General features: G+C 34.6%; 1 protein-coding gene across 1 annotated transcript in view; it reads right to left on the bottom strand.

The window, feature by feature from the left end:
* Positions 1–3,429: 3,429 nt before the first annotated feature.
* Positions 3,430–23,481, bottom strand: part of KCNJ3 (potassium inwardly rectifying channel subfamily J member 3) — a 151,295-nt gene continuing 131,243 nt past the window's right edge. The window contains exon 3 of the mRNA XM_030327890.1: positions 3,430–4,439. Coding sequence (XP_030183750.1) covers positions 3,853–4,439 — 587 coding nt within the window. The 3' untranslated portion in view covers positions 3,430–3,852. The remainder of the gene's footprint in view (positions 4,440–23,481) is intronic.

Below are 23,481 nucleotides of genomic sequence, written 5' to 3'. Positions count from 1 at the left end.
GGAAAGTGGAAAAAATGATGAACACACTGTAAAAATTAAACCCAATCATGTTTTGAAAGTTTAATATAGTTTTTATAAAACTGAACTTGCAGCATTGAATACACGAATTTGTATTTTTGTAACCTAAATGACCTTGCACATTTAAATAATTATTAATTGCATGCCAGAAAATGCAATTAGTTGGATTCTAACTTGAAGATGATGTACAATGTAATTTAAGCACAAATTCTGAAGTAGAGCCCACAGATGTGCTGTGCAGTCAAGCTGAACTCTCTGCATACTATGGAATTGTAGGAATTTTTCATAAATCGGATAGAGGATAGGCCACCTTCCCCATAATCTCACTCTTCCTCCAACAGAAATAATCCATTTTTGCCCCATCCTGTCTAGACAAATGGGCTTTTTAGTACTGAGACAACTAAATACATTTCTTAGTATTTAAAGCCATATACGGATGAATTTAAAAGCACATAAGAATTTTTCAAAAATAACTAATGATAAAATATCCTTATTTTTAATTTGTATATATTTACAAAACTGTATTCACATATTGCTGAGAAGGATGAATATTTCAAATGAGGATAAGCATTATCAAAATAATCATATTTCTTTTATTCACATCATTTTGATAAATAGAATGAAATATTTTACCATGACAGGAGCTATACCATGAAAATCCCACAAAAGGGACTAATTTCCAGTTGTTAAGTAGAGTTATTCAGTTCAATGAATACATTACATTTTGTTTTCCAATAGTCACTACATTGGTGGGCTGACAATTATCCTGGCTTCAGTTGACTTTTATTCTCTTTGATTTGAGCTCTTATAACTTCCTGAAATGGAAATACCAGAGATTTATTTTTTATTCAGTCAATAAAATGCAGAACTTTTCACTGCTGAGAAAACATGTCATATACAGATTGAACAAATGTTACATGAAATCGCTTGGATAAGAAGTCCTCTAGGATGAAATAGATGAAACGGAGATGATCTTTTTTGGAATGATCAGCATAAAAAAAAATCAGCAAAAGGAGAAGAAAAAGCAATTTTTTATTTTTATCCAAATATATCAGACTTCGTAATTTAGTTAGTTTCAACAAAAATGGAGAGTCACCATATAATGTATCATCCAAATCAGGACACTCGAAGAGTGAAAGGGAGTGTTATTATTAATTACACAGATACAACAGGTAGAAACTGGAACTCTCCCTGGTAAACTGGGACCTCGGATCAACTTAGCAATACGGGCTAAACTGCAATTACATGCAGAAATCATACCTTTCCCATACATATGTGGAAAAGATAAAGAAATAGCATCACTAAGAAAAATTAATTCTGGCAACCGTGGTTTTTTTCTCATCAATTGGATTTCTGTTGAAATATATCACTCCCTCCTTAAGCCGCTCACCTCTTCTAAGATAATCAATTCTTATTACACCCATTTTCCATCTTGTTATTCTGTTTTCCTTACCTTAAACTGTTATTTTGAGTATCTGAAATCATCTTATCTGTGCTCCCTCTGTCTCTGCAGCCGCCCTCCCCCCACTCTCCTACCAATAGTCAGTGTTCAAATGGGCAGCAACCTCCCCTTAGAGCCAAATGTCCAGGAGTTAAAATGGCCTAGGACATAAAGACCTGCAAAAATTTTCTTGAATGAATGTGTGAAATACATTCAGAGAGTTCATTTTTTGGTCCATGTTTTCCTTGGTACCAAAGACAAATTAGAATGACTCTCCAAATTAAATTATGGCTCTATTTAGTTTTAAGTGTTTGGACTAAATGATCTATGGAGTTTCTTCCACTGATAATGAATATCTCATGCCCCCTAGACCCCCTTCTCTCTCTGCTAGTTCATTTCCTATACCTAGAGAATGGGATCAAGGGGTAGAACAACTAGCTCTATGCACAGTGGATGAATGCTCAAAGTTGATCATTTTGCCAGTAATAGTTCCCTGGGATTTGTTTGCACCTACAGAATTTGGTTGATACAGAGGTAGCCAGAAGGTATTATTGTAGTTAATGATAAAATTGTTGATGTAATAATTTTCCAGTGAGAAAATCATCACAGGATTGCTAAAAAAAACGGGAAATAATGGGAGCCCAAACCAGGCATTAAGGATTTAGATATTAATAAGGAGAAATAGCTAAATTCTGGACAGACTTACACTGCAATGCCCCCACCCCCCACCAAAAAAAAAGAAAAAAAACAACTATAGGAAAATCTATGACATTTTGATAAGGAGCACTTATAAATTTTCATAAAAATCTCTGCATTCCAAATCTTTATTTTGTAGGTGTTCTTCTGAGCAATAGTTTTTATTTCCACTAATGAGTAATAAATATCAGACCTTGGGGTTAGAAAAATAGTACTGTTAAAATTACTTTGGTAGGCCAGGCATCCAAGACACCAATAAAATCATTGTTTACCAAACAAACAAATAAACAAAAAAGCCCACATGGGTAAAATATCTTCAATTCATCTAATTAAAAATTCTCTCAGGTATATACATAACATTCTCCCTGAACCCAGTGACAGGCATGGGGTGGGATAGGTTCCCCAGGTGAGGAAAAAAGGTCTGTCCTGATACAATAAATGCCACAAACAAGATAACAGCATTAAAAAAGAGACTCATTTAGACATACATATTTTAAGCATAGATATTTATCATCAGTTTCATTGTATTGTCGTATCTCTTCGAGAATAAATTATTGGTTTTTAAAATGACAGAACTTCCAGAAAAGGAGTGAAAATGTTACCAATTGCCTCAGTTTGAAACAGGGACCATTAATTATGTAATTTCAAGCAGATTCTGATATATTCAGTATAAGTTGGCTACTGATGATTACAATGATTCAGCATTTGTTCAGAGCTCATATTTGTATTAGATCATATACAAAACAGATTTCCAGACTTGAAGTAGTCCAGAAAAGGACCAATTCTCAAATTAACCAATTTTCCCCTAGTACTAGCAAATTTTAAAAATCCTAAGAAATTTTTAGCATATTGATGGTATGCTCTAAAATTTATAAGTTAAATATAATGGTTATATTTATGCAGGGCCATAAATAGCATAGACTTGTGTGACTCCCTCATATAAAGTACAATTGATAACCTCCCAGGACCTTAAACAGCAGAAAACATTAAATCAGATTTTAAAATGACAAATAATTTAAGGCTAAAATATTTGGTATTAATAATTAATGCCAGAAGCCTTCCTAGCCTAATAAAGTAAACATGCACAAGAACTACAACTTTGAACAAAACATCACAATTTTATCAGATATATATGTACGTATGTATGTGTGTGTGTGTGTGTGTGTGTATATATAGGTATATATATATATATATATATATATAGGTATATATATATATATATATATATACACACACACACACACGTGTATATATATATATAGATATATATATACACACACATATATATAGTTTTATCGCCCTGAAAGCTATCCACTCATGTTTGGTTTAATACATATGTTAGAAATGTCGTGAAGAGTACCACCTCTTTAAATATATATATATATATTTTTCCAGAATATACAATATAAATATACCATATATAAATCATGCCATAAAACTAAATGCAAAATTTGCACATTATTGCATGCTTGATGTGATAATACATGCCCGTTAATAAGAACTTTCTTACGGTGTCCTCCCTTTACACAACTTTTGCTTTCTGCACAGTGGCAATACTTGGGAAGAAAGGGTTCTCAAATATGCATATATGACTGGGGAAAAATGTACCTTTCAGATTCCTTCGAGGATTACCTCATCAGCCAAATATTGGACTATTACTAAATCAAACAATAAATAATGCCTACGGGGGTGTTTTGTTATGTGAATCGATCAGAGTTCATTTTTCTTAATTTGGCTGGGAGATTCCCTTCCATCCTGGCTGCTCCTCCCGCCATTTTTTGAAGCTTTGGTGGCAAATCAGCCACTGACTGGCTCATGGGATCAGACAACATCTTGGTGGTTTTAGATACCAGTTTTTCTTCTGAGTTGCCAGGAACTGAACTTATTCGTTGAAGTTTCATGGGCAAATCTCCCAAGCTGTAGGCTTTTTCTGAAGTTGTAGAACTCATCCTCAAGAGTTTTTTGGGAAAGTCTTCTCTTCCAGTAATTTTCTGCAGCTTAGACGGAAGCTTTGTAGTCATGTCGTCGAGTCCATCTAAGCATTCCACAGAATTGTGTCTTTCTTTGCTGTTAGTAATGGCTGGTGCTATCAAAGGGGACGACATAAGCAGCATTTCCTCCTGTTCTTTCACGCTATAAGGTGGCGTGGGGACTTCAAATGTTGCGTGAAACTGGGAGTAATCAACTTTAAAGAACCCTTCTTCTAAGGAAATCACGGGAAAAAAACGATGGCCCCAAAGAACTTCATCTTCAGTGTAAGATGTTCGAGCTTGACAAGTCATCCCTATGGGGCACAAAGAAAACCTGTGATAAGTTCTGCACAGTGCGCGGACATGCAATGCCAGTTTGACCGAAGGGATTCATTTTGCTTTCCTATTTACGTTTGAACTCTTATTTAAATAAACCGACTAATGGAACACGTGAGAAGTTTCAATACGTTAATAGCTTTGATACATACACTTTCTTCCAGTGAAAACCACAGGGCACTTTTACTGTACATGTTTGAGGGGCAACATATCAAGGCACAATTCATTGCTTTTTATCCATGAACCAAAAGTAATAATGGCATCAATATGTGAACATACGTATTGACAGAAGGGGAGAAACCACAAAATCATTTCTATCGCTCAAGAAGCCATGTGATATATGAAACAAACCCAACTTTGCATCCAAACTTTACCACTGTGTAAACTTCTTAAGATACTTCATTGAGTATCACTTCCCTCTTCTGTAAAGGATGAAATCCCTGCATCACAGTACTGTTGTGAGCACGGTAAATAAAGTAACATGTACAAAAATGTAAAAGGTGTCATATAATGTCTTAATAAATGAGAGCAAAGAGAACTATCCCAAGTATTTGCCAAGTTAATAAAAGTTGAAAATATTTTTATCTTGGGTAATAAAAAGTCATCATGGTGGTCCTATTCTTCTGGACCTTTCAGACCAGCATAAACTTTTGCTCAAGTCTTAGAAATCCACATGTTAACATCAGTAATCTGTGTCAATGTGATGTTTCAAATTTTATTCCTGCTATAGGAATCTCTAAAACCAGATGCAGGATATCAAGTATAAAATGTTGCTACTTACATATTATGTTAACTTGGATATCATTTACATCATGCCACTCTTATTTACTCAACTGTGTTGTCTTCGTAAATCAGATATTTAGAGCGGGTCACTATTAAATCAGTCAACCTCAGATATTCATTAGAAGTGTGAAGACTGAGAAGTACATGAATACATTTAAAACATGTTATCAAACTTCAGTCTTATTTCAGTCAGAAGACAGAAATTTTTGTAACTTGCAAAATTCACTACCTTCTTTCACCTTTACTATCAGACTTCTATTTGAGGCCAGTAAAGTGTAAAATTTAAAAAATGCATTTCTGTAATAATTAAGTATAATTTAAACAAATAATGACAGCCTTTCTGCTTACATTTCTCTTCTCTCTCTGTCACTTTATAAATAATTTCTATTGGGGTTAAGCCTGGAGTAATTTGGATAAAGGGTATTCTGTCTTTTCCCTTGATTAGTGATCATACATACAATACTGAGAAAAAGGATAAGTACATAATTGAAAAGCCATATTGAAGATAATTTCTTCCTGGAATCTTTACAAAATCTTGCCTTATAACTATTGTCAGCTATGTATCACCAAAGAAGCAGCTGTTACACTTATATACCATCCTTTTCCAGATACTTCTTAAAGAAACAAATGCAGAAAATAAATACCTATCATATCTCAGGCACTGTGTTAGGTGCACTCTGTTTATTATTTCTAATCTTTAAGATCATCCTAATAAGAAATATTCTTGGGGCACTGGGGTGGCTCAGTTGGTTAAGCATCTGACTTCGGCTCAGGTCATGATCTCATGGTTCATGAGTTCAAGCCCTGCATCAGGCTCACTGCTGTCAGCACAAAGCCCTCTCTAGATCCTCTGTCCACCCCCCCTCCCCCAACCTCTGCTCCTCTCCTGCTCAGGCCATGCTCTCTCTCTCTCTCCCCAAAATAAACATTTTTTTTTAAAAAGAACATATTCTTATGTCCATTTTATTTATTTTTTTTTAATTTTTTTTTCAACGTTTATTTATTTTTGGGACAGAGACAGAGCATGAACGGGGGAGGGGCAGAGAGAGAGGGAGACACAGAATCAGAAACAGGCTCCAGGCTCTGAGCCATCAGCCCAGAGCCCGACGCGGGGCTCGAACTCACAGACCGCGAGATCGTGACCTGGCTGAAGTCGGACGCTTAACCGACTGCGCCACCCAGGCGCCCCTCTTATGTCCATTTTAAAGATAAGAAATATAGCACTCAGAGAAATAGATCTTGACCTTCCTTGGGCACAGATCTAGGAAGCTATAGAGAAAGCACAGTATTATTCTAATTTCTGGGGGGGGGGTGATATTGTTTTTTTTACTCTGCCATCGTGTCACTAATATTTTAGTTAGGGAACCGATTCTAAACAATCTATCAAATTAACTGTCATGGTGAAAATCATACTGGCCAAATACCAGTCTTCATAATCAACATTTTATCAGGAATAGCCCTCAGAAACATTTATACATGGAGATAACAAAATTAGTTTAAAGAGTAATTTGTAAGTACTATAGACATACACACAGTAGCATTCTGTATCTTCAATTTCTAGCCTGTATTTCATGAAAAAAACTTACAGATGATCATTCAGAAAAGATTAAAAAATGTATTTCCTGATATATTTACTTGACTTTATTTTGAATAGTTTAAAGATCATGAAAAATTATAATACACAACAACTATCCATGTTCCTATCCATTAAGATATGAAAAATAAAATAAATAAGTACCCTGTATTTGTTTTAAAAAAGTACCTTTAAGTTTCTCTCCCAAAGCAGTCACTCTCATAATTTATGTATTTTTCCAGCCCAGGATATTAATATAAATTTAAGAAAAAAAATCAGAGGGCTCTTGGTGGCTCAGTCAGTTGAGCATCTGACTCTTGATTTTGGCTCAGATCATGATCCCAGGGTCATGGGATTGAGCCCCATGTCAGGATCCATGCTGAGTGTGGAGCTTAAGATTCTCTCTCACCCTCTGCCCCTTTTCCCTGCTCATGTGCTCTCTCTCTCTCAAAAGAAAATAAAAGAAAAAAATCATAAATATATATTTACTGTTAAGTGACAGTACTTCCTTCACAGCCCCATTTTAACTTTTAAAAATTATGCCACTGAAAATTGATGGTGGGTAGAATTATCTGAAGTAAGGGCATATAGTAAATATAACTCAGTGTAGCATAGGTTTGTAGGTTTGTCCTCTGGTCATTACAAATGGATGTATATATTAAGAGTTGAAGTAAATTCAGACATAAACTTTGTTCAGTTACTTGTAACAACAAAAGAGTAAACACTGAAACAAAATCCAGTTACTATCACCATCTTAGTTCATTCCATTTTAGTGACATTTTTTACATTGGGAAAGGAAAGGAAATGAAACAAAAAATCAACATTCTGTCCCATTATTTATCTTTATAATATACCACATTGCTGATCTGCAATGCTTACTTATCCTGAGCTGTTTCCTGGGTAGTTATCAGCAGTCAATGAAAAAAAGTAAAAAAAAAAAAAAAAAAAAAAAAAAAAAAATTAAATGGTGGGGAAGCATGGAAGAAATAAAATCTTATGGAATTTTCACTTTGGGGAAACAGGATATTGAATACTAATAAGGTGCTGAAGGTACAGTGACATCTACAATGTAAACAGGTATTTCAAGCATCTGTTCACATAAAGATACCTATAAGCATTGTTACTCAAATGCCAGTGGAGGATTTTGACAGAAAAGTAGGGTGGGGAGATTTATTTCTACTATTTGAAATTAAACTAATTTCTTTTCAGACTGAACTCGTTGTTGGATATGAATTATGAATTTGGCTGTCAATTCAATGTTACTTGGATATCATTTACCTCATGCCACTAAGTAGCATGTGAAAAATACCTGAAACTCTCTGAGATTCAGTTCTCCCTTCTACAAAGCAGAGAAGAAGCATCATCTCATAAAGCTATTGAGAGCTTTGGACAAGTGCACAGAACAGCACTTGCTATTTAAGGCAAAGCTTAATAATGACTGCTGGGTTTACTGCTCTATAGTAATAATCATTTCCATTTCCTGTTCTTCCTGAAAATTAGTGTTAATGCATTAACGTAAGTGGGGAGTTTTGACATATCACTAGTTTGCCCCACATCAGCAGTATGCGAAATTAAATTTACAAATAGCTAGATATCAGATAGCAATTCTCTTTTTGGAAAAATGATCCATTAAACATTCAAAATGTTCTAAAATCTAGAAAAAGATACACTGCTCATATTTCCAAATATTAGAGTTTCTTAGTTTCCATCCGTGTATCTCCAATAGCTTAGGAGACTGAGTGTAGAAGCTTGGGGTGGATTATTAAAAAGGCCTGCAGCAAGGTGAATAAAACCATGACAATACTTTGGTAATTATACCAAGGACATTTGCATTTGACTCATGTTTGTTCCTCTGCTCCTTCTTTTACAGTTTCATTAGATGTAGGTACACAGATGCATACATTTCCAATTCAACAGCATTACATTTTTAATTTTTTTTTAGTTTTTTATTTTAATTCTAGTTAGTTAACATAGAGTGTAATATTGGATTCAGTAGAATTTTGTGATTCATCACTTACATACAACACCCAGTGCTCAACGCAGATGCCCTCCTTAATGTCTATCACCCATTTAACCTATCCCCACCCATGTCCCCTCCAGTAACTCGGTTTTTTTCTCTACAGTGAAGAGTCTGTTTTTGGATTTGCCTGCCTCTTTTTCTCATGTTTATTGGTTTCGTTTCTTAAGTTTCAGATATGAGTGAAATCATATGGTGTCTTTCTCCGACTGACTTATTTCGCTTAGCACAATATACTCGGGTTCCATCCACATCATTGCAAATGGAATGATTTCATTCTTTTTGATGGCTGAGTAATATCCCATTGTATATATATAGCACATCTTCTTTATCCATTCCTCAATTGATGAACATTTGGGCTCTTTCCATAATTTGGCTATTGTTGATAGTGCTGCTATAAACATCAAGGTGCATGTATCTCTTTCAATCAGTATTTTTGTATGTAACATCAGTTTTTTAATCTGGTTTAAACTTACAATATTAATATCCAGTCAACATATGAATAATGATATTAAAGTATTAGAATGTGGAAAACAGAAAAATGTCTACGATGGTCAATCTGCAGTTTAGACAATGTTCTAAGGTAACACGCAACTGACAGACTTCTTTTTACACGTTAACCCAAAATGGTGTTGAAAAAGCCAAACACAGATTTCAGCTGAAAAGATTTAAAGTAAAGATAATATGTTTCCTAAGAACATGTGTGTATCATAGTATCCTTCCTTGTAGAATACTTTATCTTATGTTTCTTACTCTAAGTCATTTTTTTAAGTCATTTAAAAATAACCCATGCTTAGATTCATAATTGGAAATGCTGTTTGAATCAAAATAAATGCAGGTGAATGGCATTATTCACAGGGTACTATATGATTGCAACTCTTAACTGGCATTGCGACAGTTTGCGTATTTTAACCAGATTCCAAGCTTGAACAAATGTGATGAAAATCAACACGAGCTCATCTCTGTGGAAACTGGTAAAGCAACAGATGCTGCTACTGGAAATAGCTGGGACTTTTGATCCTTAGATGAAAAACATTTTGTGAAAAGGGGATTTATTTCCTGCACTAATTCTTAGATGGAAAAGCTATAGATTGCTTTTTAATTTATTCCAGCACTGTGTTGATCTAAAATGATTAAGGCAATGCAGTCTAACCTTTTTACTTTTGACTTATCCCCTTCCTGATTCTACCTTTAAGTTCCTCTTTAAGTGAATTGAACACTTATTCAAATAACAAGTCTGAGAGCTTTTTAAAGTGAAAATGGGCAAGGGAGTTGCTATTTGATAAGTCCTTAATTAAACTTTCAGAATACCTCTAACTCAGCGATTCTTTGTTGTTTCTGCTGGTTAGAAATGGTCCCCTATATAAGGTGTGTGTGAGATGGTTAAACACAATATAACCAGGCCAAGGGGAATGTCTGGATGTTGTGACACAGAAAATATCAAATAATCAATAACTTGTGCACAGCAGAGGCTTTATCTAAACCTTAATATGGAATCTGCTGAGAGACAGAGAGAGAGAGAGAGAGAGAGAATTCTCTTATAATAGTGGCTATCTTTTATGTGTGCACTATACAAAAGGGAAAATTGGAGAAAAATCTCCTTTAATTAAGCTATGTAATAATAATAGGTAATAATAGTAAGATTGCTATAAGAACTTATGTGTGCCAACCATCTCTCTAAGCACATTGTACATGCTATCTTGACTCTTCTCAGCTCTGATGATGTACTTGAATCCCTGATCCATTACTAATTAATGTGCGAACTTGAAAACAACCATTAAATCTCTTTACTCCTCAGTCTCGTCATCTGTAAATTAAGGCCCACTCTCTTGATTTTACATAGGATAAACTGAGAGGATTAAATTAAATTATGTAATATATATATAAGTTGCATGTACAATAAATATTGCTCATTTTCTTCTAGAAGAGTCCCTAAATACAGGACATCTGACTACTCTACAAGTTTCATTTATATACATACATCCACAACTGAAAATTTTAGCCAAATGATATATTGTTTTTATTCATTAAATTTGTCATTTTTGGTTTTTCTTCCCCCCAAATTGGCAGTGGTTTTTACAACTTAGCATGTATAGCATGTGCTGTATCACAAGTAATTTCCTAGACTGCCCTATATTATTGCTCTGAATATTACTGAATAGTCTGTAGCTGTTGCTTCCCTTAAGTACTCCCCAAATTTCACCCATCCTCCAAGATACAATAACTATAAGGCATACTTGTCATTCTCTGCCTGTTCTCTGTTGTGTTGTACTGAGCTGAACCCAAGTTTACACTCTAAACTTTCTGAGGCAGTATATGATGTTAGGGTTTTGTTATTTGTTTTTTGTTTTTTGTTTTTTATCTTGTTTATAAAACAAAGACACTTTGTCCACCACTGTTCAATAACACTAAGGTTATGGCATCAGGCTCCTCTGGGATATAGGTTGCAAAGCTATTAAGAATATATAAATTGCTTCCAGAAACTGCAGTTTTCAAATAGATGGAATCCCTTTAAAGCTCAACATATTCTGCTCAGACACTTTAGAGAAGAGTAGAAGTTTCTGGCATGCATTCAACCCAATATTATCCTGTATTATTTACAAGCACTTGGCCTTACAATGTGTTCTCAGACATCACTTTGCTATTATCGCTTGAGCTAGGTCAAAAAATCCTAAGAAGATTAAAAGACAAAAACAAGAAGAAAAACCCAAGTACATTTATTAGAAAATAAAGTGTCAATAAGAAATTTAGTAGTTTCGAATTCAATAGTTTAGGTTTCTTACTTTCCAGAAGAACAAAAGAAAGGAAGATAGATTTTTAACCAACAACAAAGATGGGTAGATTTGCAAACAGGAATGCAAGTGCAGGTGTAAAGGGTCAATGACACATAGAAACTATGACAGATAATTCATGGTCATACTGTTAAAAACATATTTAAGAGGATTGGGGTAATATTAATAGCCAAAGAACACGGGCTTTGAACTTGAGGTTGCTGTGTTTTAACCACACAGTATTAGTAAGATCTTAGGCATATTATTGAGATTATCTAAACTTTAATTGCTATAAAATATGGATAGTTATAAGGGATAAAAATATATAATTTATTAGGTTATTATAATTGAATATGATATAATCAATTTAATGGGTCTCCCACATTACCTGGTAATAATCATTAGCTATTATCAATCATCATTATTATTGGGGTTTTAATTAGTTAAAACGTCACTTTAGATATATTTCAATTCTTTAGTGATCACCCATTTCTCAGAATCAACTCAAAGCAAATGAAATAATTTTTGCCTTGTTAGTTTCTATTAATTTGTTATAGACCATGTTGTCTATACTTATCTGCAATAAGAAGAAAGGCCTATTAGTACACACAATGTAAATGGAGTCAAGTCTGTGTCTGTCAATGTGGTCTACTCTGCACAAATATGCCTAACTTTATAGTAGCAAATACTTCCCTTTTAGAAATACAAGTAACTTCTCTGCTGTGTTGACAAGGGACTACCTTCTGCTTTCCACTATCACTTCACACAGAAGCATTACAGAATTTGACCAGTATGCTTTCAACTGATTATCATTCCCTTAACCTAACAGAGGAAATGTTCCGTTCTTACAGCATCTCTTTCTCTTTATGGTACCTATTAAAACATGTTTCTTTGCACTGACAATTATAGGATCAGAACTAAATCTATCCATTCTATAGTTTTCTCTTGTTAAAATACGATTTTAGCTTCTAAAACACCTTCAAGACCTAAATAAAATGGAACCAAATTATTGTTGGAAAATACTCCATAAGACTGACATCAGGAAAGATGTTTTTCAAAGGGAAAATGTAATATTTTCTTGCTTAAACAGAATATTTTTCAGATAATGCTGGAATTTAATTATTTTGAAGAACATTATCTCTAATCATAGGCAAGAAAACTTTTTAAAATATTGTCTGAAGCAACAAACAGATCAGCTTTTAAAAAATGTTGCACATGAATTACAACAATTAAATGTTTAGATTATTTCCTGTTTTTAAAAGATATTCCTAGAATTTTGCTTTAAAATGGCATTCATAACCACTTTATATGGTGTTATGGGCTGAATGTTTGTGTCATCTTAAAATATAGGCTGAAATTCTCACCTTTAACGTGATAGTATTAGGAGGCAAGGCCTAGTAGCTTTTAAATTATGTGATATGTAAACAAAATAAATAAATACAATTTAAAGAAAAATAAAGAATAAACCCCAAACTTACCAGCATGTCTTCCTAGTTCCTTCAAAAGCTAGCCCTCAATGTCCATTTTAGTTTTAACTCTTTAAAAACTCTCAATAATAACTACAACACATAGTAGACAATATATGCTGGATCCCAAGTGTTTTCTGAGTATTATAATTCTCTTCACCATACTATTCTTTTTCTCATATGACAGATAACAATACTGAGGTATCGGGAGGGGAAGTAGCTTGTCCAATGTCACATGACAGGATATGGTTGTAGTGGAGACACAATGTCAAGCCCTCCAATTCCACAGTCAGCCTTTTTAACCTCTATGCTATTCTGCTCCAATTTTTTTTGGATGGATGACTTTCTCATTAATAATTACTGTTTTCCACGCATATTACTTGGTCCATGGCTGTTTCAACTGCTTGAAACATCCTCTTTCATCTCTCTACCTCTTCACTTAATTCCTCATATTCAAGGCTTGAATTAAATGCCACTCAATGTATGAAATCTTTCCTCATTTTTCTCTTTTAATGTATTGTCTTTGAAATATACACACAAGCGCACGTGCACAGGCACATACACCCACGTTTCTCAACCACCAGGTACTATAAATATCTCAATGACATACATAATCAACTTCAACCAGTAATAATACTTAACATTTATTAATTGATCAAACATTTCCTTTCTGCCAGGTACTCTTCAAGATGCTGAATTACAAGGTGTTATGGCAATGGAATGAAGGATAAACTCACTCAACCTCTATGTTTAAACCTAGTCTTGAAAAATGAGTAGTAGTTTGCTACACAGTCCCTGTCTACCACGTAAGAAAGACAAATTCTGCGGTGAGTAAAGAGCAGATGCAAAGACACAACCAGTTGCACCTGAATTTAAGATACAGTTCCTTTTTGTCCATTAATGAAGTTACAGATATGGATTAGATTAGAATCAGCTTCTTTTTTAATTAAAAAAAATGTTTAATGTTCTTCATTTATTTTTGAGAGAGAGAGAGAGAGAGAGAGAGAGAGAGAGAGAGAGAGAGAGAGAGAGCATGAGTGGGGGAGGGGCAGAGAGAGAGGGAGTCACAGAATCCGAAGCACACTCCAGGCTCTGAGCTGTCAGCACAGAACCTGACACAAAGCTCAAACCCGTGAACTTGATCATGACTTGAGCCGAAGTTGGATGCTCAACCGACTGAGCTACTCAGACACCCCGATTAGAATAAGCTTCTTAAGGGAGCTCTTATCCACCTTGGCATCTCTAGTATCCAACACTGTGCCAGATATTTGATACTCAAGGCATTCTTTGGGAGAGGTAGTAGGAGAAGTGGAGGAACAAGAAGAATAGGAAGGTCAAAAATGTCAGTGCTGGAGAAGACAACTTTTTTTTGGTTTTTAAAATTTTATTTATTATGAGGGAGAGAGAGAGAGCACAAACTGGGGAGGGGCAGAGAGAGAGGATCCCAAGCAGGCTCCGTGCTGTCAGCACAGAGCCAATGTGGGGCTCCATCCCATGAATCATGAGATCATGACCTGAGCCGAGATCAAGAGTCAGACACTTAACCACCTGAGCCACTCAGGTGCTCCAGGAAGTCAATTTTTTTATGATACAGCATTCCCACACTGGTCAGTAATCTACTAGATTGCCCGATCTACTAGAAGGGGTCGCCAGCAAAAATGCAAGGGATATAATTATACTAAGACCTTTTTACTTTGGTTAGTAAGGTGGGACAGGAGAGAATATAAAAATAAATTATATATAATCACCATATAAAATACAGCAAAATCTTGGATGGCGAGTAACTTTGTTCTGCGGGTGTTCCATAAGAAAGACAAGCAAACATTTCTAATTTTAACTTGATAAGCGAGCAATGTCTTACAATACGACCAGTACCTGACACAAATGTCACATCACAACTGAGCCAATGGTTCCAAAATTTGCTTTGATATACAAGTGCTTTGGATTACAACCATGTTTCTGGAACGAATTATGCTCACAAACCAAGGTATGAATGATTCTTGCACAAAGAAGATACACTTGCTCATAAATCAAATTCAATGATCTGGTTATCCAGTTAGGTTTTTCCTTATGCTTTTGTGAAAATATACGCTAATAGATGTAGGTCTAAATACATTTTCTAGAGAGGTTATATTTTATTTGCATTTAACCATTAAGCCACATTAAATTAACTGGTATTTTGATATACTTGAGTATTTGACCTCTAGTTAAATCTAAGCTTTTGGTGAAATTTCTATCCCTCATGCAACTATAACTGATCACTGTATAAAATGCAGCCTTATCCATTTATACCTGACAATCTAAAACTTGTTTTCTCCCTGAGTCATGAGGCTTACTTTTTGTATAGGCTATTACTTCTTTTTCAATATCAAACTATAGCTATTTTTTAACATCTTCTTTGGCAGAAATTCAAATTCTTTTTGTTTGCCTGCAGGCTTAGAACAGAGCCTGGATAAACATTTGCAATTCAGCAGTTATTATGGTTCCATGCTTTGCAGTGAAAAGTCAGAGAATTTCCCTTCCAATTTTTGTTCTTAAGTTATTTATAGAACCTAAATGAAAAATAAAATATCTATAATTTCATGGAAATTATTATTGTTTTCCATTCTAGATGTGAAAATGCCACTTCACAGTAATCATTACAAATATATGATATTTTAGCTCATGTATTTTAAGAGAAAAATGAATGCTTGGTTTGGGCATGTACATACAAGTCTTAATAAATAATTTAAATTTCTGACATGACAAAACAGGTGTTTAACCGTGAAAGTACTAACGTTTCCCTATCAACATCACTAATAATCAAGGAAATGCAAATTAAAAGTATAATTTTTATTATATGAGTAGTACTACCTCATACGTGTCAGAACAGCTAAAATCAAAACCACCAGAAACAACAAGTGTTGGCAAGGATGTAGACATAAAGGAACCCTAGTGCATGGTTGCAAACTGGTAGAGCCACTATAGAAAACAGTAAGGAGGTTCTTCAAAAAATTAAAAATAGAATTACCATATAGTCCAGTAATTGCACTACTGGGTATTTACCCAGAGAATATGAAAAAAATAATAATAATTTGGAAAGAAATACGCACTCCTATGTTTATTGCAGCATTATTTACAATAGCCAAAGTATGGAAGCAACACAAGTGCCCATTGATAGATGGATGAATAAAAAAGTGGCATATGGGGGCACCTGGGTGGCTCAGTCGGTTAAGCGGCCGACTTCGGCTCAGGTCATGATCTTGCGGTCTGTGAGTTCGAGCCCCGCGTCGGGCTCTGTGCTGACAGCTCAGAGCCTGGAGCCTGTTTCAGATTCTGTGTCTCCCTCTCTCTCTCTGCCCCTCCCCCGTTCATGCTCTGTCTCTCTCTGTCTCAAAAGTAAATAAACGTTAAAAAAAAAAAAGTGGCATATGTATTATCAAATGGAATATTACTCAGTCATAAAAAATAATGAAATCTTGCCATCTGCAACAGTGTGGGTGGATCTACAGGGTACAATCCTAAATGAAATAAGCCAGTCAGATAAAGACAAATACCATATGATTTCACTCCTGTAGAATTTAAGAAACAAAACAAATGAACAAAGAAAAAAGAAGACAAACGAAACCCAGACTCTTATATACAGAGAACAAACTGGTGGTTATCAGAGGGGAGATGGACGGGGGATGGCTAAAAAAAATGAAGGGGATCAAGAGTACATCTATTGGATGAGCACAGAGCAATGTATATAATTCCTGAATCATGGTAATGTATACCTGAAACTAACATAACACTGTACATTAATTATACTGGAATTAAAAAAAAAAGTTTCCCTAGACCACGAGGTTTCTCACCTTTAGACAGTATTTTAATTTGCTTTAATTAAAAAAAAGAAAACCGCTTTAAAAAAAAAGCTACAATATAAAAATCCTGAGGCAAATAGGGTAAGAGATGTAAACAGAAACTTCCTAAACATTGACATTTTCAAAAAGGAAATGATAACTGAACTCTCTAAAGTTTATCTTAAAATATAGCTCAACTCCCAAGACAGCTTAGATTTTCTCCCAGGTGTTAAAAGTGAAAAACGATCTGTCTATAAGCAATCTGTTAAGATAGAGTCAGGGTATACAGACAAAATTCTTATTTGACCTGGTGATCTTTGGGGGAGATTTTATCATATATATATATGTATACATATATATACATCTATACATATACATACATATACATACATATACATATATACATATACATACATATACATATACATATATATCTCATTTATAAACAGAATTATTTACATCATATAAATAATGCTAAGAAAAAAATATATGGTAATGTCTAATATTCAAAGGCTTATTGATATTACAAACACTATGGCCAAGATCTAAACAAGAAAGAAAGAGAGAAAGAAGAAAAGGCAAGTTAATCCACTTGGAATACTGAAAATCAAGCTCTCTGGCCAGATGCCCACATAGGAATCATGAGATAGAGTTAATAATTGGTAAAGAAGACACTTTCATTTGTGGCCATACATACCCACAGGTATCACTTTTCATGGTATTCATAATCAGAAACTGCATTCCTATCATTTTTAATAACAATTTTAATAGACTTTGGATTAGTGATGTTTACTCTCAGACATATCACTTTTTCACAACAAATAAAAAGAATTAAGAAATAATCTTAATTACGCAGTTGCACTCTCTGCCTAATAAACATTTCAGAAATTAACAAGGTAATAACTTCAGTGATTGACCTGAAAAATACATGAACTGTGTTATGATTAAATACATATATTATATTATATTATATTATATTATATTATATTATATTATATATTATATTAATCATATGATTAAATATATATTTAATCATATATATATTTAATCATATATGTGTGTGGGTATATATATATATATATATATATGATTTAATCTCAGATATGAGACAGAGAAGTACCCAACTTACTTCTGAGATTGTTTCATTTATTAATTTAAAAATTCCATAGGAAAAAAAAATGGAAAAAAAATTTGTCTGCACTTAAGGGATGAGTCAAGAAAGAAATATTTAAAACCAAATGAAAAGGAAGAAAGTTGAGAAAGTGATTTTTTTTATGAAAAAAGGAAGCTGATTGGTGGGGTAGAGTGGGGAGAATATTGTTTCAGACATGTTATTATGAAGTAATGTAGATAATTCATAAGAATATCATCTAATACTTAATGGACCTATATTCTAGGGTCTATGTTAAAATATCTAAGTGAATTAGTTTATTCTCAAAATCCCTGTGGAGCAGTTACCATCTTCTTTTTCAGATGATTAACCTGTCCCTAAAAAATGCGGAAAAGGTATGAACAGACCCTTCATCAAAGAAGATATACAGGTGGCAACTGATCATATGAAAAGATGCTCCATATTACATGTCATTATATATTTGAAAATTTAAATAATAATGAGATACCACTAGATATCTATTAAAAATGGCCAAAATAGGGAACACCAAAAACAGCAAATGCTGGTGAGGGTGCAGAAAAACAGGACTGCTCACTCGTTGCTGCTGGGAATGCAAAATAATACAGCCACTCTGGAAGACGGTTTGGCCGTTTCTTACAAAACTAAATATATTCTTACCATACGATTCAGCAATTGGGCTCTTTGGTATTTACCCAAATGAGCTGAAAATTTATGTCCACACAAAAATCTGCACACAAATGTTTATAGCAACTTTATTCATATTTGCCAAAAGTGGAAGCAACCAAAATGTCCTTTAATTGGTGAATGAATAAACAAACTGCTATATATGTATAAATGGATATTATTCAATGATTTTAAAAAGTGGGCTATTAAGCCATGAAAAACACAAGTAACCATAAATGCATACTACTAGGTGAAAGAAGACAATCTGAAACACTACATACTGTATGATTCCAATTACCTAACATTCTGGAAAATCCAACTATGCAGACAGTAAAAAGATCAGTGATTACCAGGATTTGGGGATGAACAGGTGCCAGATTGAGGATTTTTAGGGCAGTGAAAATACTCTATATGATAACTGTAATAGTAGATACATGTCATTATGCATTTGTCAAAACTTAGAACGTACAACACAAAGTGTGAACCCCGATGTAAACCATGGACTTAGATTGATAATGATGTGTTGATGTCTGATCATTGATTCTAACAAATGTACCACACTGGGGCTCCATGTTAATGGTGAGTGAGGCTGGCAGCGGCTGGGCTGCGGGGCTGGGGGATGTATGGAAACTCTGTACTTGCTGCAGGATGTTACTGTGAGCCTAAAACTTTTCTAAAACATCAGATCTACTGATAATAAGTAAATTAAAACAAAAAAGCCAGTACCTAAGAGGTTAAGTAACTTGCTCATGGCCTCCTGGCTTGTAAGAAATGGAACCAGTTTCCTTCTGTTCTTGGAGTTAACTATTCTGCATCTCAAGAGCCCTCATCTACACTCATGCTACATTTCAACCATTTCGCTATGCCATAAAGGTGGGTCTCTATACCATGATGCATATGGTGGGGGGAAAAAAGAAAGACTACTAATGTATCAATTTGCCACCAAATCTGTCTTTTTCTCCAACAGGTTCTAAATTTTGATTATTATAATTTATGAAGTCATAAATAAAGAAGTTTTAACAACGTTTAAAATTTACTTAAAAAAATTGCTTTAGTGGTTGAAATGAGAAGTCACACAAACATCCTGTTTTGTTGTTTGCAAATTTCCATATTCCAAATACCCTGCTCACTGCATTAGAAAGTATCTAACCTATTCATATACATATAAGCAGGCGCATCTATTTTGCTATACCTATATTTTACCTCCACAAAATGAATGGAGGCAAGAAATAGGTCTGTTTTGTATGAAGTCTAAGCTAATTTCCAAAACCCACACCTAATGTCAAAGTTTCCAGGGGTGCCTGAGTGGCTCAGCTGGTTAGTGTCATGGCTCAGGTCGTGATCTTATGGTTCTTGAGATGGAGCCCCAAGTTTGGCTCTGTCCTGACAGTGTGGAGCCTGCTTGGGATTCTCTCTCCCTCTCTCTCTCTGTCCCTCTGCTGCTCAAGTGCTCCCACTCTCTCTCCCTCCCTCTCTCCAAGCAAACAAACATAAACACCTTTAATGTAAATGTTTCCAGAAAGATAAAATTACGTAATTATTCTTTCAAAATATAAAGAAGATTTCCCATTGTAATTTGAAACCATCATTACTGCTTATATGGTCTATGAGGGCTCCATTCTGTCTGACGCTGACAGCTCCAAGTTATTTTTTAGGCTGTTACCACGCTGTCTTAAATCCACTTCTTGCCTCAAGTAACGTATACGGTTTGCTTAATCTTTCTTGAGACATCAATTCTTTTAAGTGCATATAAGATCTAATTGTGGAAGAAGTAGAACTCACTCTAAAGGACTATCATGTAAGATCCAAGTCTAGCACTGTTGGTATAATATGGTAGGATCTTAATGGAGAAATGTTACTATCACCATAAAAGAAAGGGAAAAGTACACAGACTACATTTCAAGAGAAACACATTAAACATTCAAAAGTTCAAATGGCTAGAAGTGGGCTTAACATGATACTTACAAAGCTTACATTTCAGGGACCTTCACTAGCACAGGTCCTTTCCGTTTTCATAAATTTGATGTCAGAGTTTTGTATTCATTTTGTCTTAAAGAGAACCCCCCAAATTATGGAAGCACCCACCACTAGATAGATTTGCACCTGCAAAGTGCTGTAACATGTAATCAAAGTGAGGCTCAATGACTTAGACTGCATGCATCCTTAGAAAGATTTGCCAATCTTGGTGATATTGTTTTATAATTCATCTGTCCTTAATATTTGTTAACTTTGGAAGGAAAGTACACATTCTGCATACCTTTTATAGGATTCCCTATTTCACCTCAAGTGTGTACTCACATCTCATCCATACAAATTGTTCACTGAACGCTGTTCTTAACCTGACTTCATGCTCCCCAACCCCACAGCTGTGCAAGAACCAGCCTTCTACAGCATCTGGCAGACATCCTGACTATGGACTCTTCCTCATAATTTCTATTCCTGTCTTTTGTGGTGGACTTAATAAAGGTTGGCTAGGATTACTATTACTATTATTAATATTTTAATATCTACTTTCCGAGACCAAGATCTTATTATGCAACACTATTTTTACAGTGAAAGGTTAAACTTTTCTATTTCCTTGGCATGCTGACAAACCTCTATTGGGTAAAGAGTATTTGGTGTCGTATACTGAGGGGAAATTGTACTTATCACCTGAAAACAATGCATCAGTCCACTCACTGAGGGGTAATTGATGTGTTTTATCAAAGGCTGTGGCACAGCCTGCTAGTGTTTGGCAGAAATCATCTCGACTGCTCTATGGAGAAAATATCTGATCAGGGCAAGACTGAAGCAGCCAGACCAGTTGGGAAGCCCTGGTAAGGGATGATGGCCAAACAAATGGCTGTGGAGAAAGATCTAAAAGATACTTCAGAGGCAAATCGAACAAGACTTGACAACTGATTGGATGTAGGAGGTTACAAAGACTGGTGACCAACAACTTCATATTGTTAGCATGATAAAAATGGACATGCCATGAAACTCTACTCGGACACATAAGAAAGAGAAGCTAAAAATAGTAAATCAAATCATACCCTTTTATTTTCTGAACTTTCTGATTAAATTTGTCTGACAGTTTTGTACCGTCATGCCTGCCAACTTATAGTCCTAGCAGCCAGTAGCATGAGAAAAATAACCATTTTCGTCTAATCATGTGCCATTAAACTAAGAACAATTACTTCCAACTAAACTGTCTCTACATTCTGCTAGGCTCAAAGGATATGTTATGACCGAAATGTCACCTCAGATCTCCAGTTTCTATATCTGGCATTAATTTCATTAATTATAGCTTCATTGTTTTACTCCTGATCTGCTGACAGAGCACTGGCTGGGTCTCAGCCAACTAATCAGATTAAATACATTGTGTTTGGAATACACGATGTGCATCTTAATGAAATGGTTTTTCCTAGGCTCCTTTCTAAATAAATAGGTATCTATAATCTTACAGTGATTTGGTGATGTTAAAAAAATGTTTTTAACGGAAGCCTTTAACTTTCTTATGATCAACAGAAATCTGTCAGAGTAGAGCCATAACTCACTACTTCTTTTCCAGGAATATAAGAGCAAAATAGGCAAAGAAAATGTACTTTATTAACAGCTTTGATGAAAAAAAGAATTATGTCTGTTGTAAATTGAATAACCTTATTGCCTGAATAGTGCAATTAAAGAAACACATAGTAATTTGAGTTAGAGAGGCCTTGGGAAACATAATCTAAAACACTAACTTGTATCAAAGAAAGAAAGTGAGGTACAAAAGAGTAGCCACCTTTACCTATTTTCATTTATTATAGCACAATTTGGCTTGAAGATGATGTCAACACTAGAAAGGGAAATGAGAACATGGACTCAATGACCAAATAATTTCAACACAATCTAAACCCTTCCTTTAAAATGAAAAAACAAAACAAAACAAAAAAAAAAAAACAACTTGTTTTTTTGCCTAAATTACCCAGATTAATTCTCTGCATAGGTTCAGTCACATTCTTGAGGTGCCCCTTATTTTAATTAACAGCTCTAGTTGCTATTAGAACATATGAAGGGAGCAACCATCTGTCTCTTTCTCTACTGTCATTTTCAAATAATATTTGTGTTTTGGCTCTAGGTATACCTATTCTGAGGTCCTATCAGATCCTTTTAACTCCTAGTCAATTAGGGCGAGGAGGCAAATAAAGAACCAAGATGGTGTGGTGGATGAAAATACACTATTAAATAGAGGTATTTCTTTTAAGTTTATTACTTTAGACCTAAGTATTATATACATCTGTATATAAGATAGAATACCTGGAATAATAATTTTTTGATATAGTGATTTGGTTTAAAAAATCTATTTCCACTCTCTTTGGTCTGAAAAACTCAAACTAAATATTCTACCCCTAAATCTATCTACCTAGCAATACAGAGCGAACTTCCTTGATTTTGAAAAAAAAACATATGTATATATGTATATATATATATGTGTGTGTGTGTATATATATATGTATATACATATATATATGTATGTATGTGTGTGTGTGTGTGTGTGTATATATATATATATATATATATATATATATGAGATTCCACATGTCCAAAGGTATGGATAAGAAGAGAGTAGTAAGAAATTTTCGACCTGTGCCAGAAGAATCGCCACTCAAGAGAACAGCTCAGGTACAAAGCCTATGCCCAACTCTTGTGTTTCCTTTTCTTTCTTTTTTAAAAATTTTTTATTTCTTTTTGAGACAGACAGAGACAGAGTGGGAGCAGGGGAGGGGCAGAGAGAGAGGGAGACAAAGAATCTGAAGTAGGTTCCAGGCTCTG

This window comes from Lynx canadensis, chromosome C1, assembly GCF_007474595.2.
Source record: "Lynx canadensis isolate LIC74 chromosome C1, mLynCan4.pri.v2, whole genome shotgun sequence".
NCBI lineage: Eukaryota > Metazoa > Chordata > Mammalia > Carnivora > Felidae > Lynx > Lynx canadensis.
Note: the sequence above shows the minus strand (reverse complement) of the source record. Positions and strands in the feature narration are given on the sequence as shown.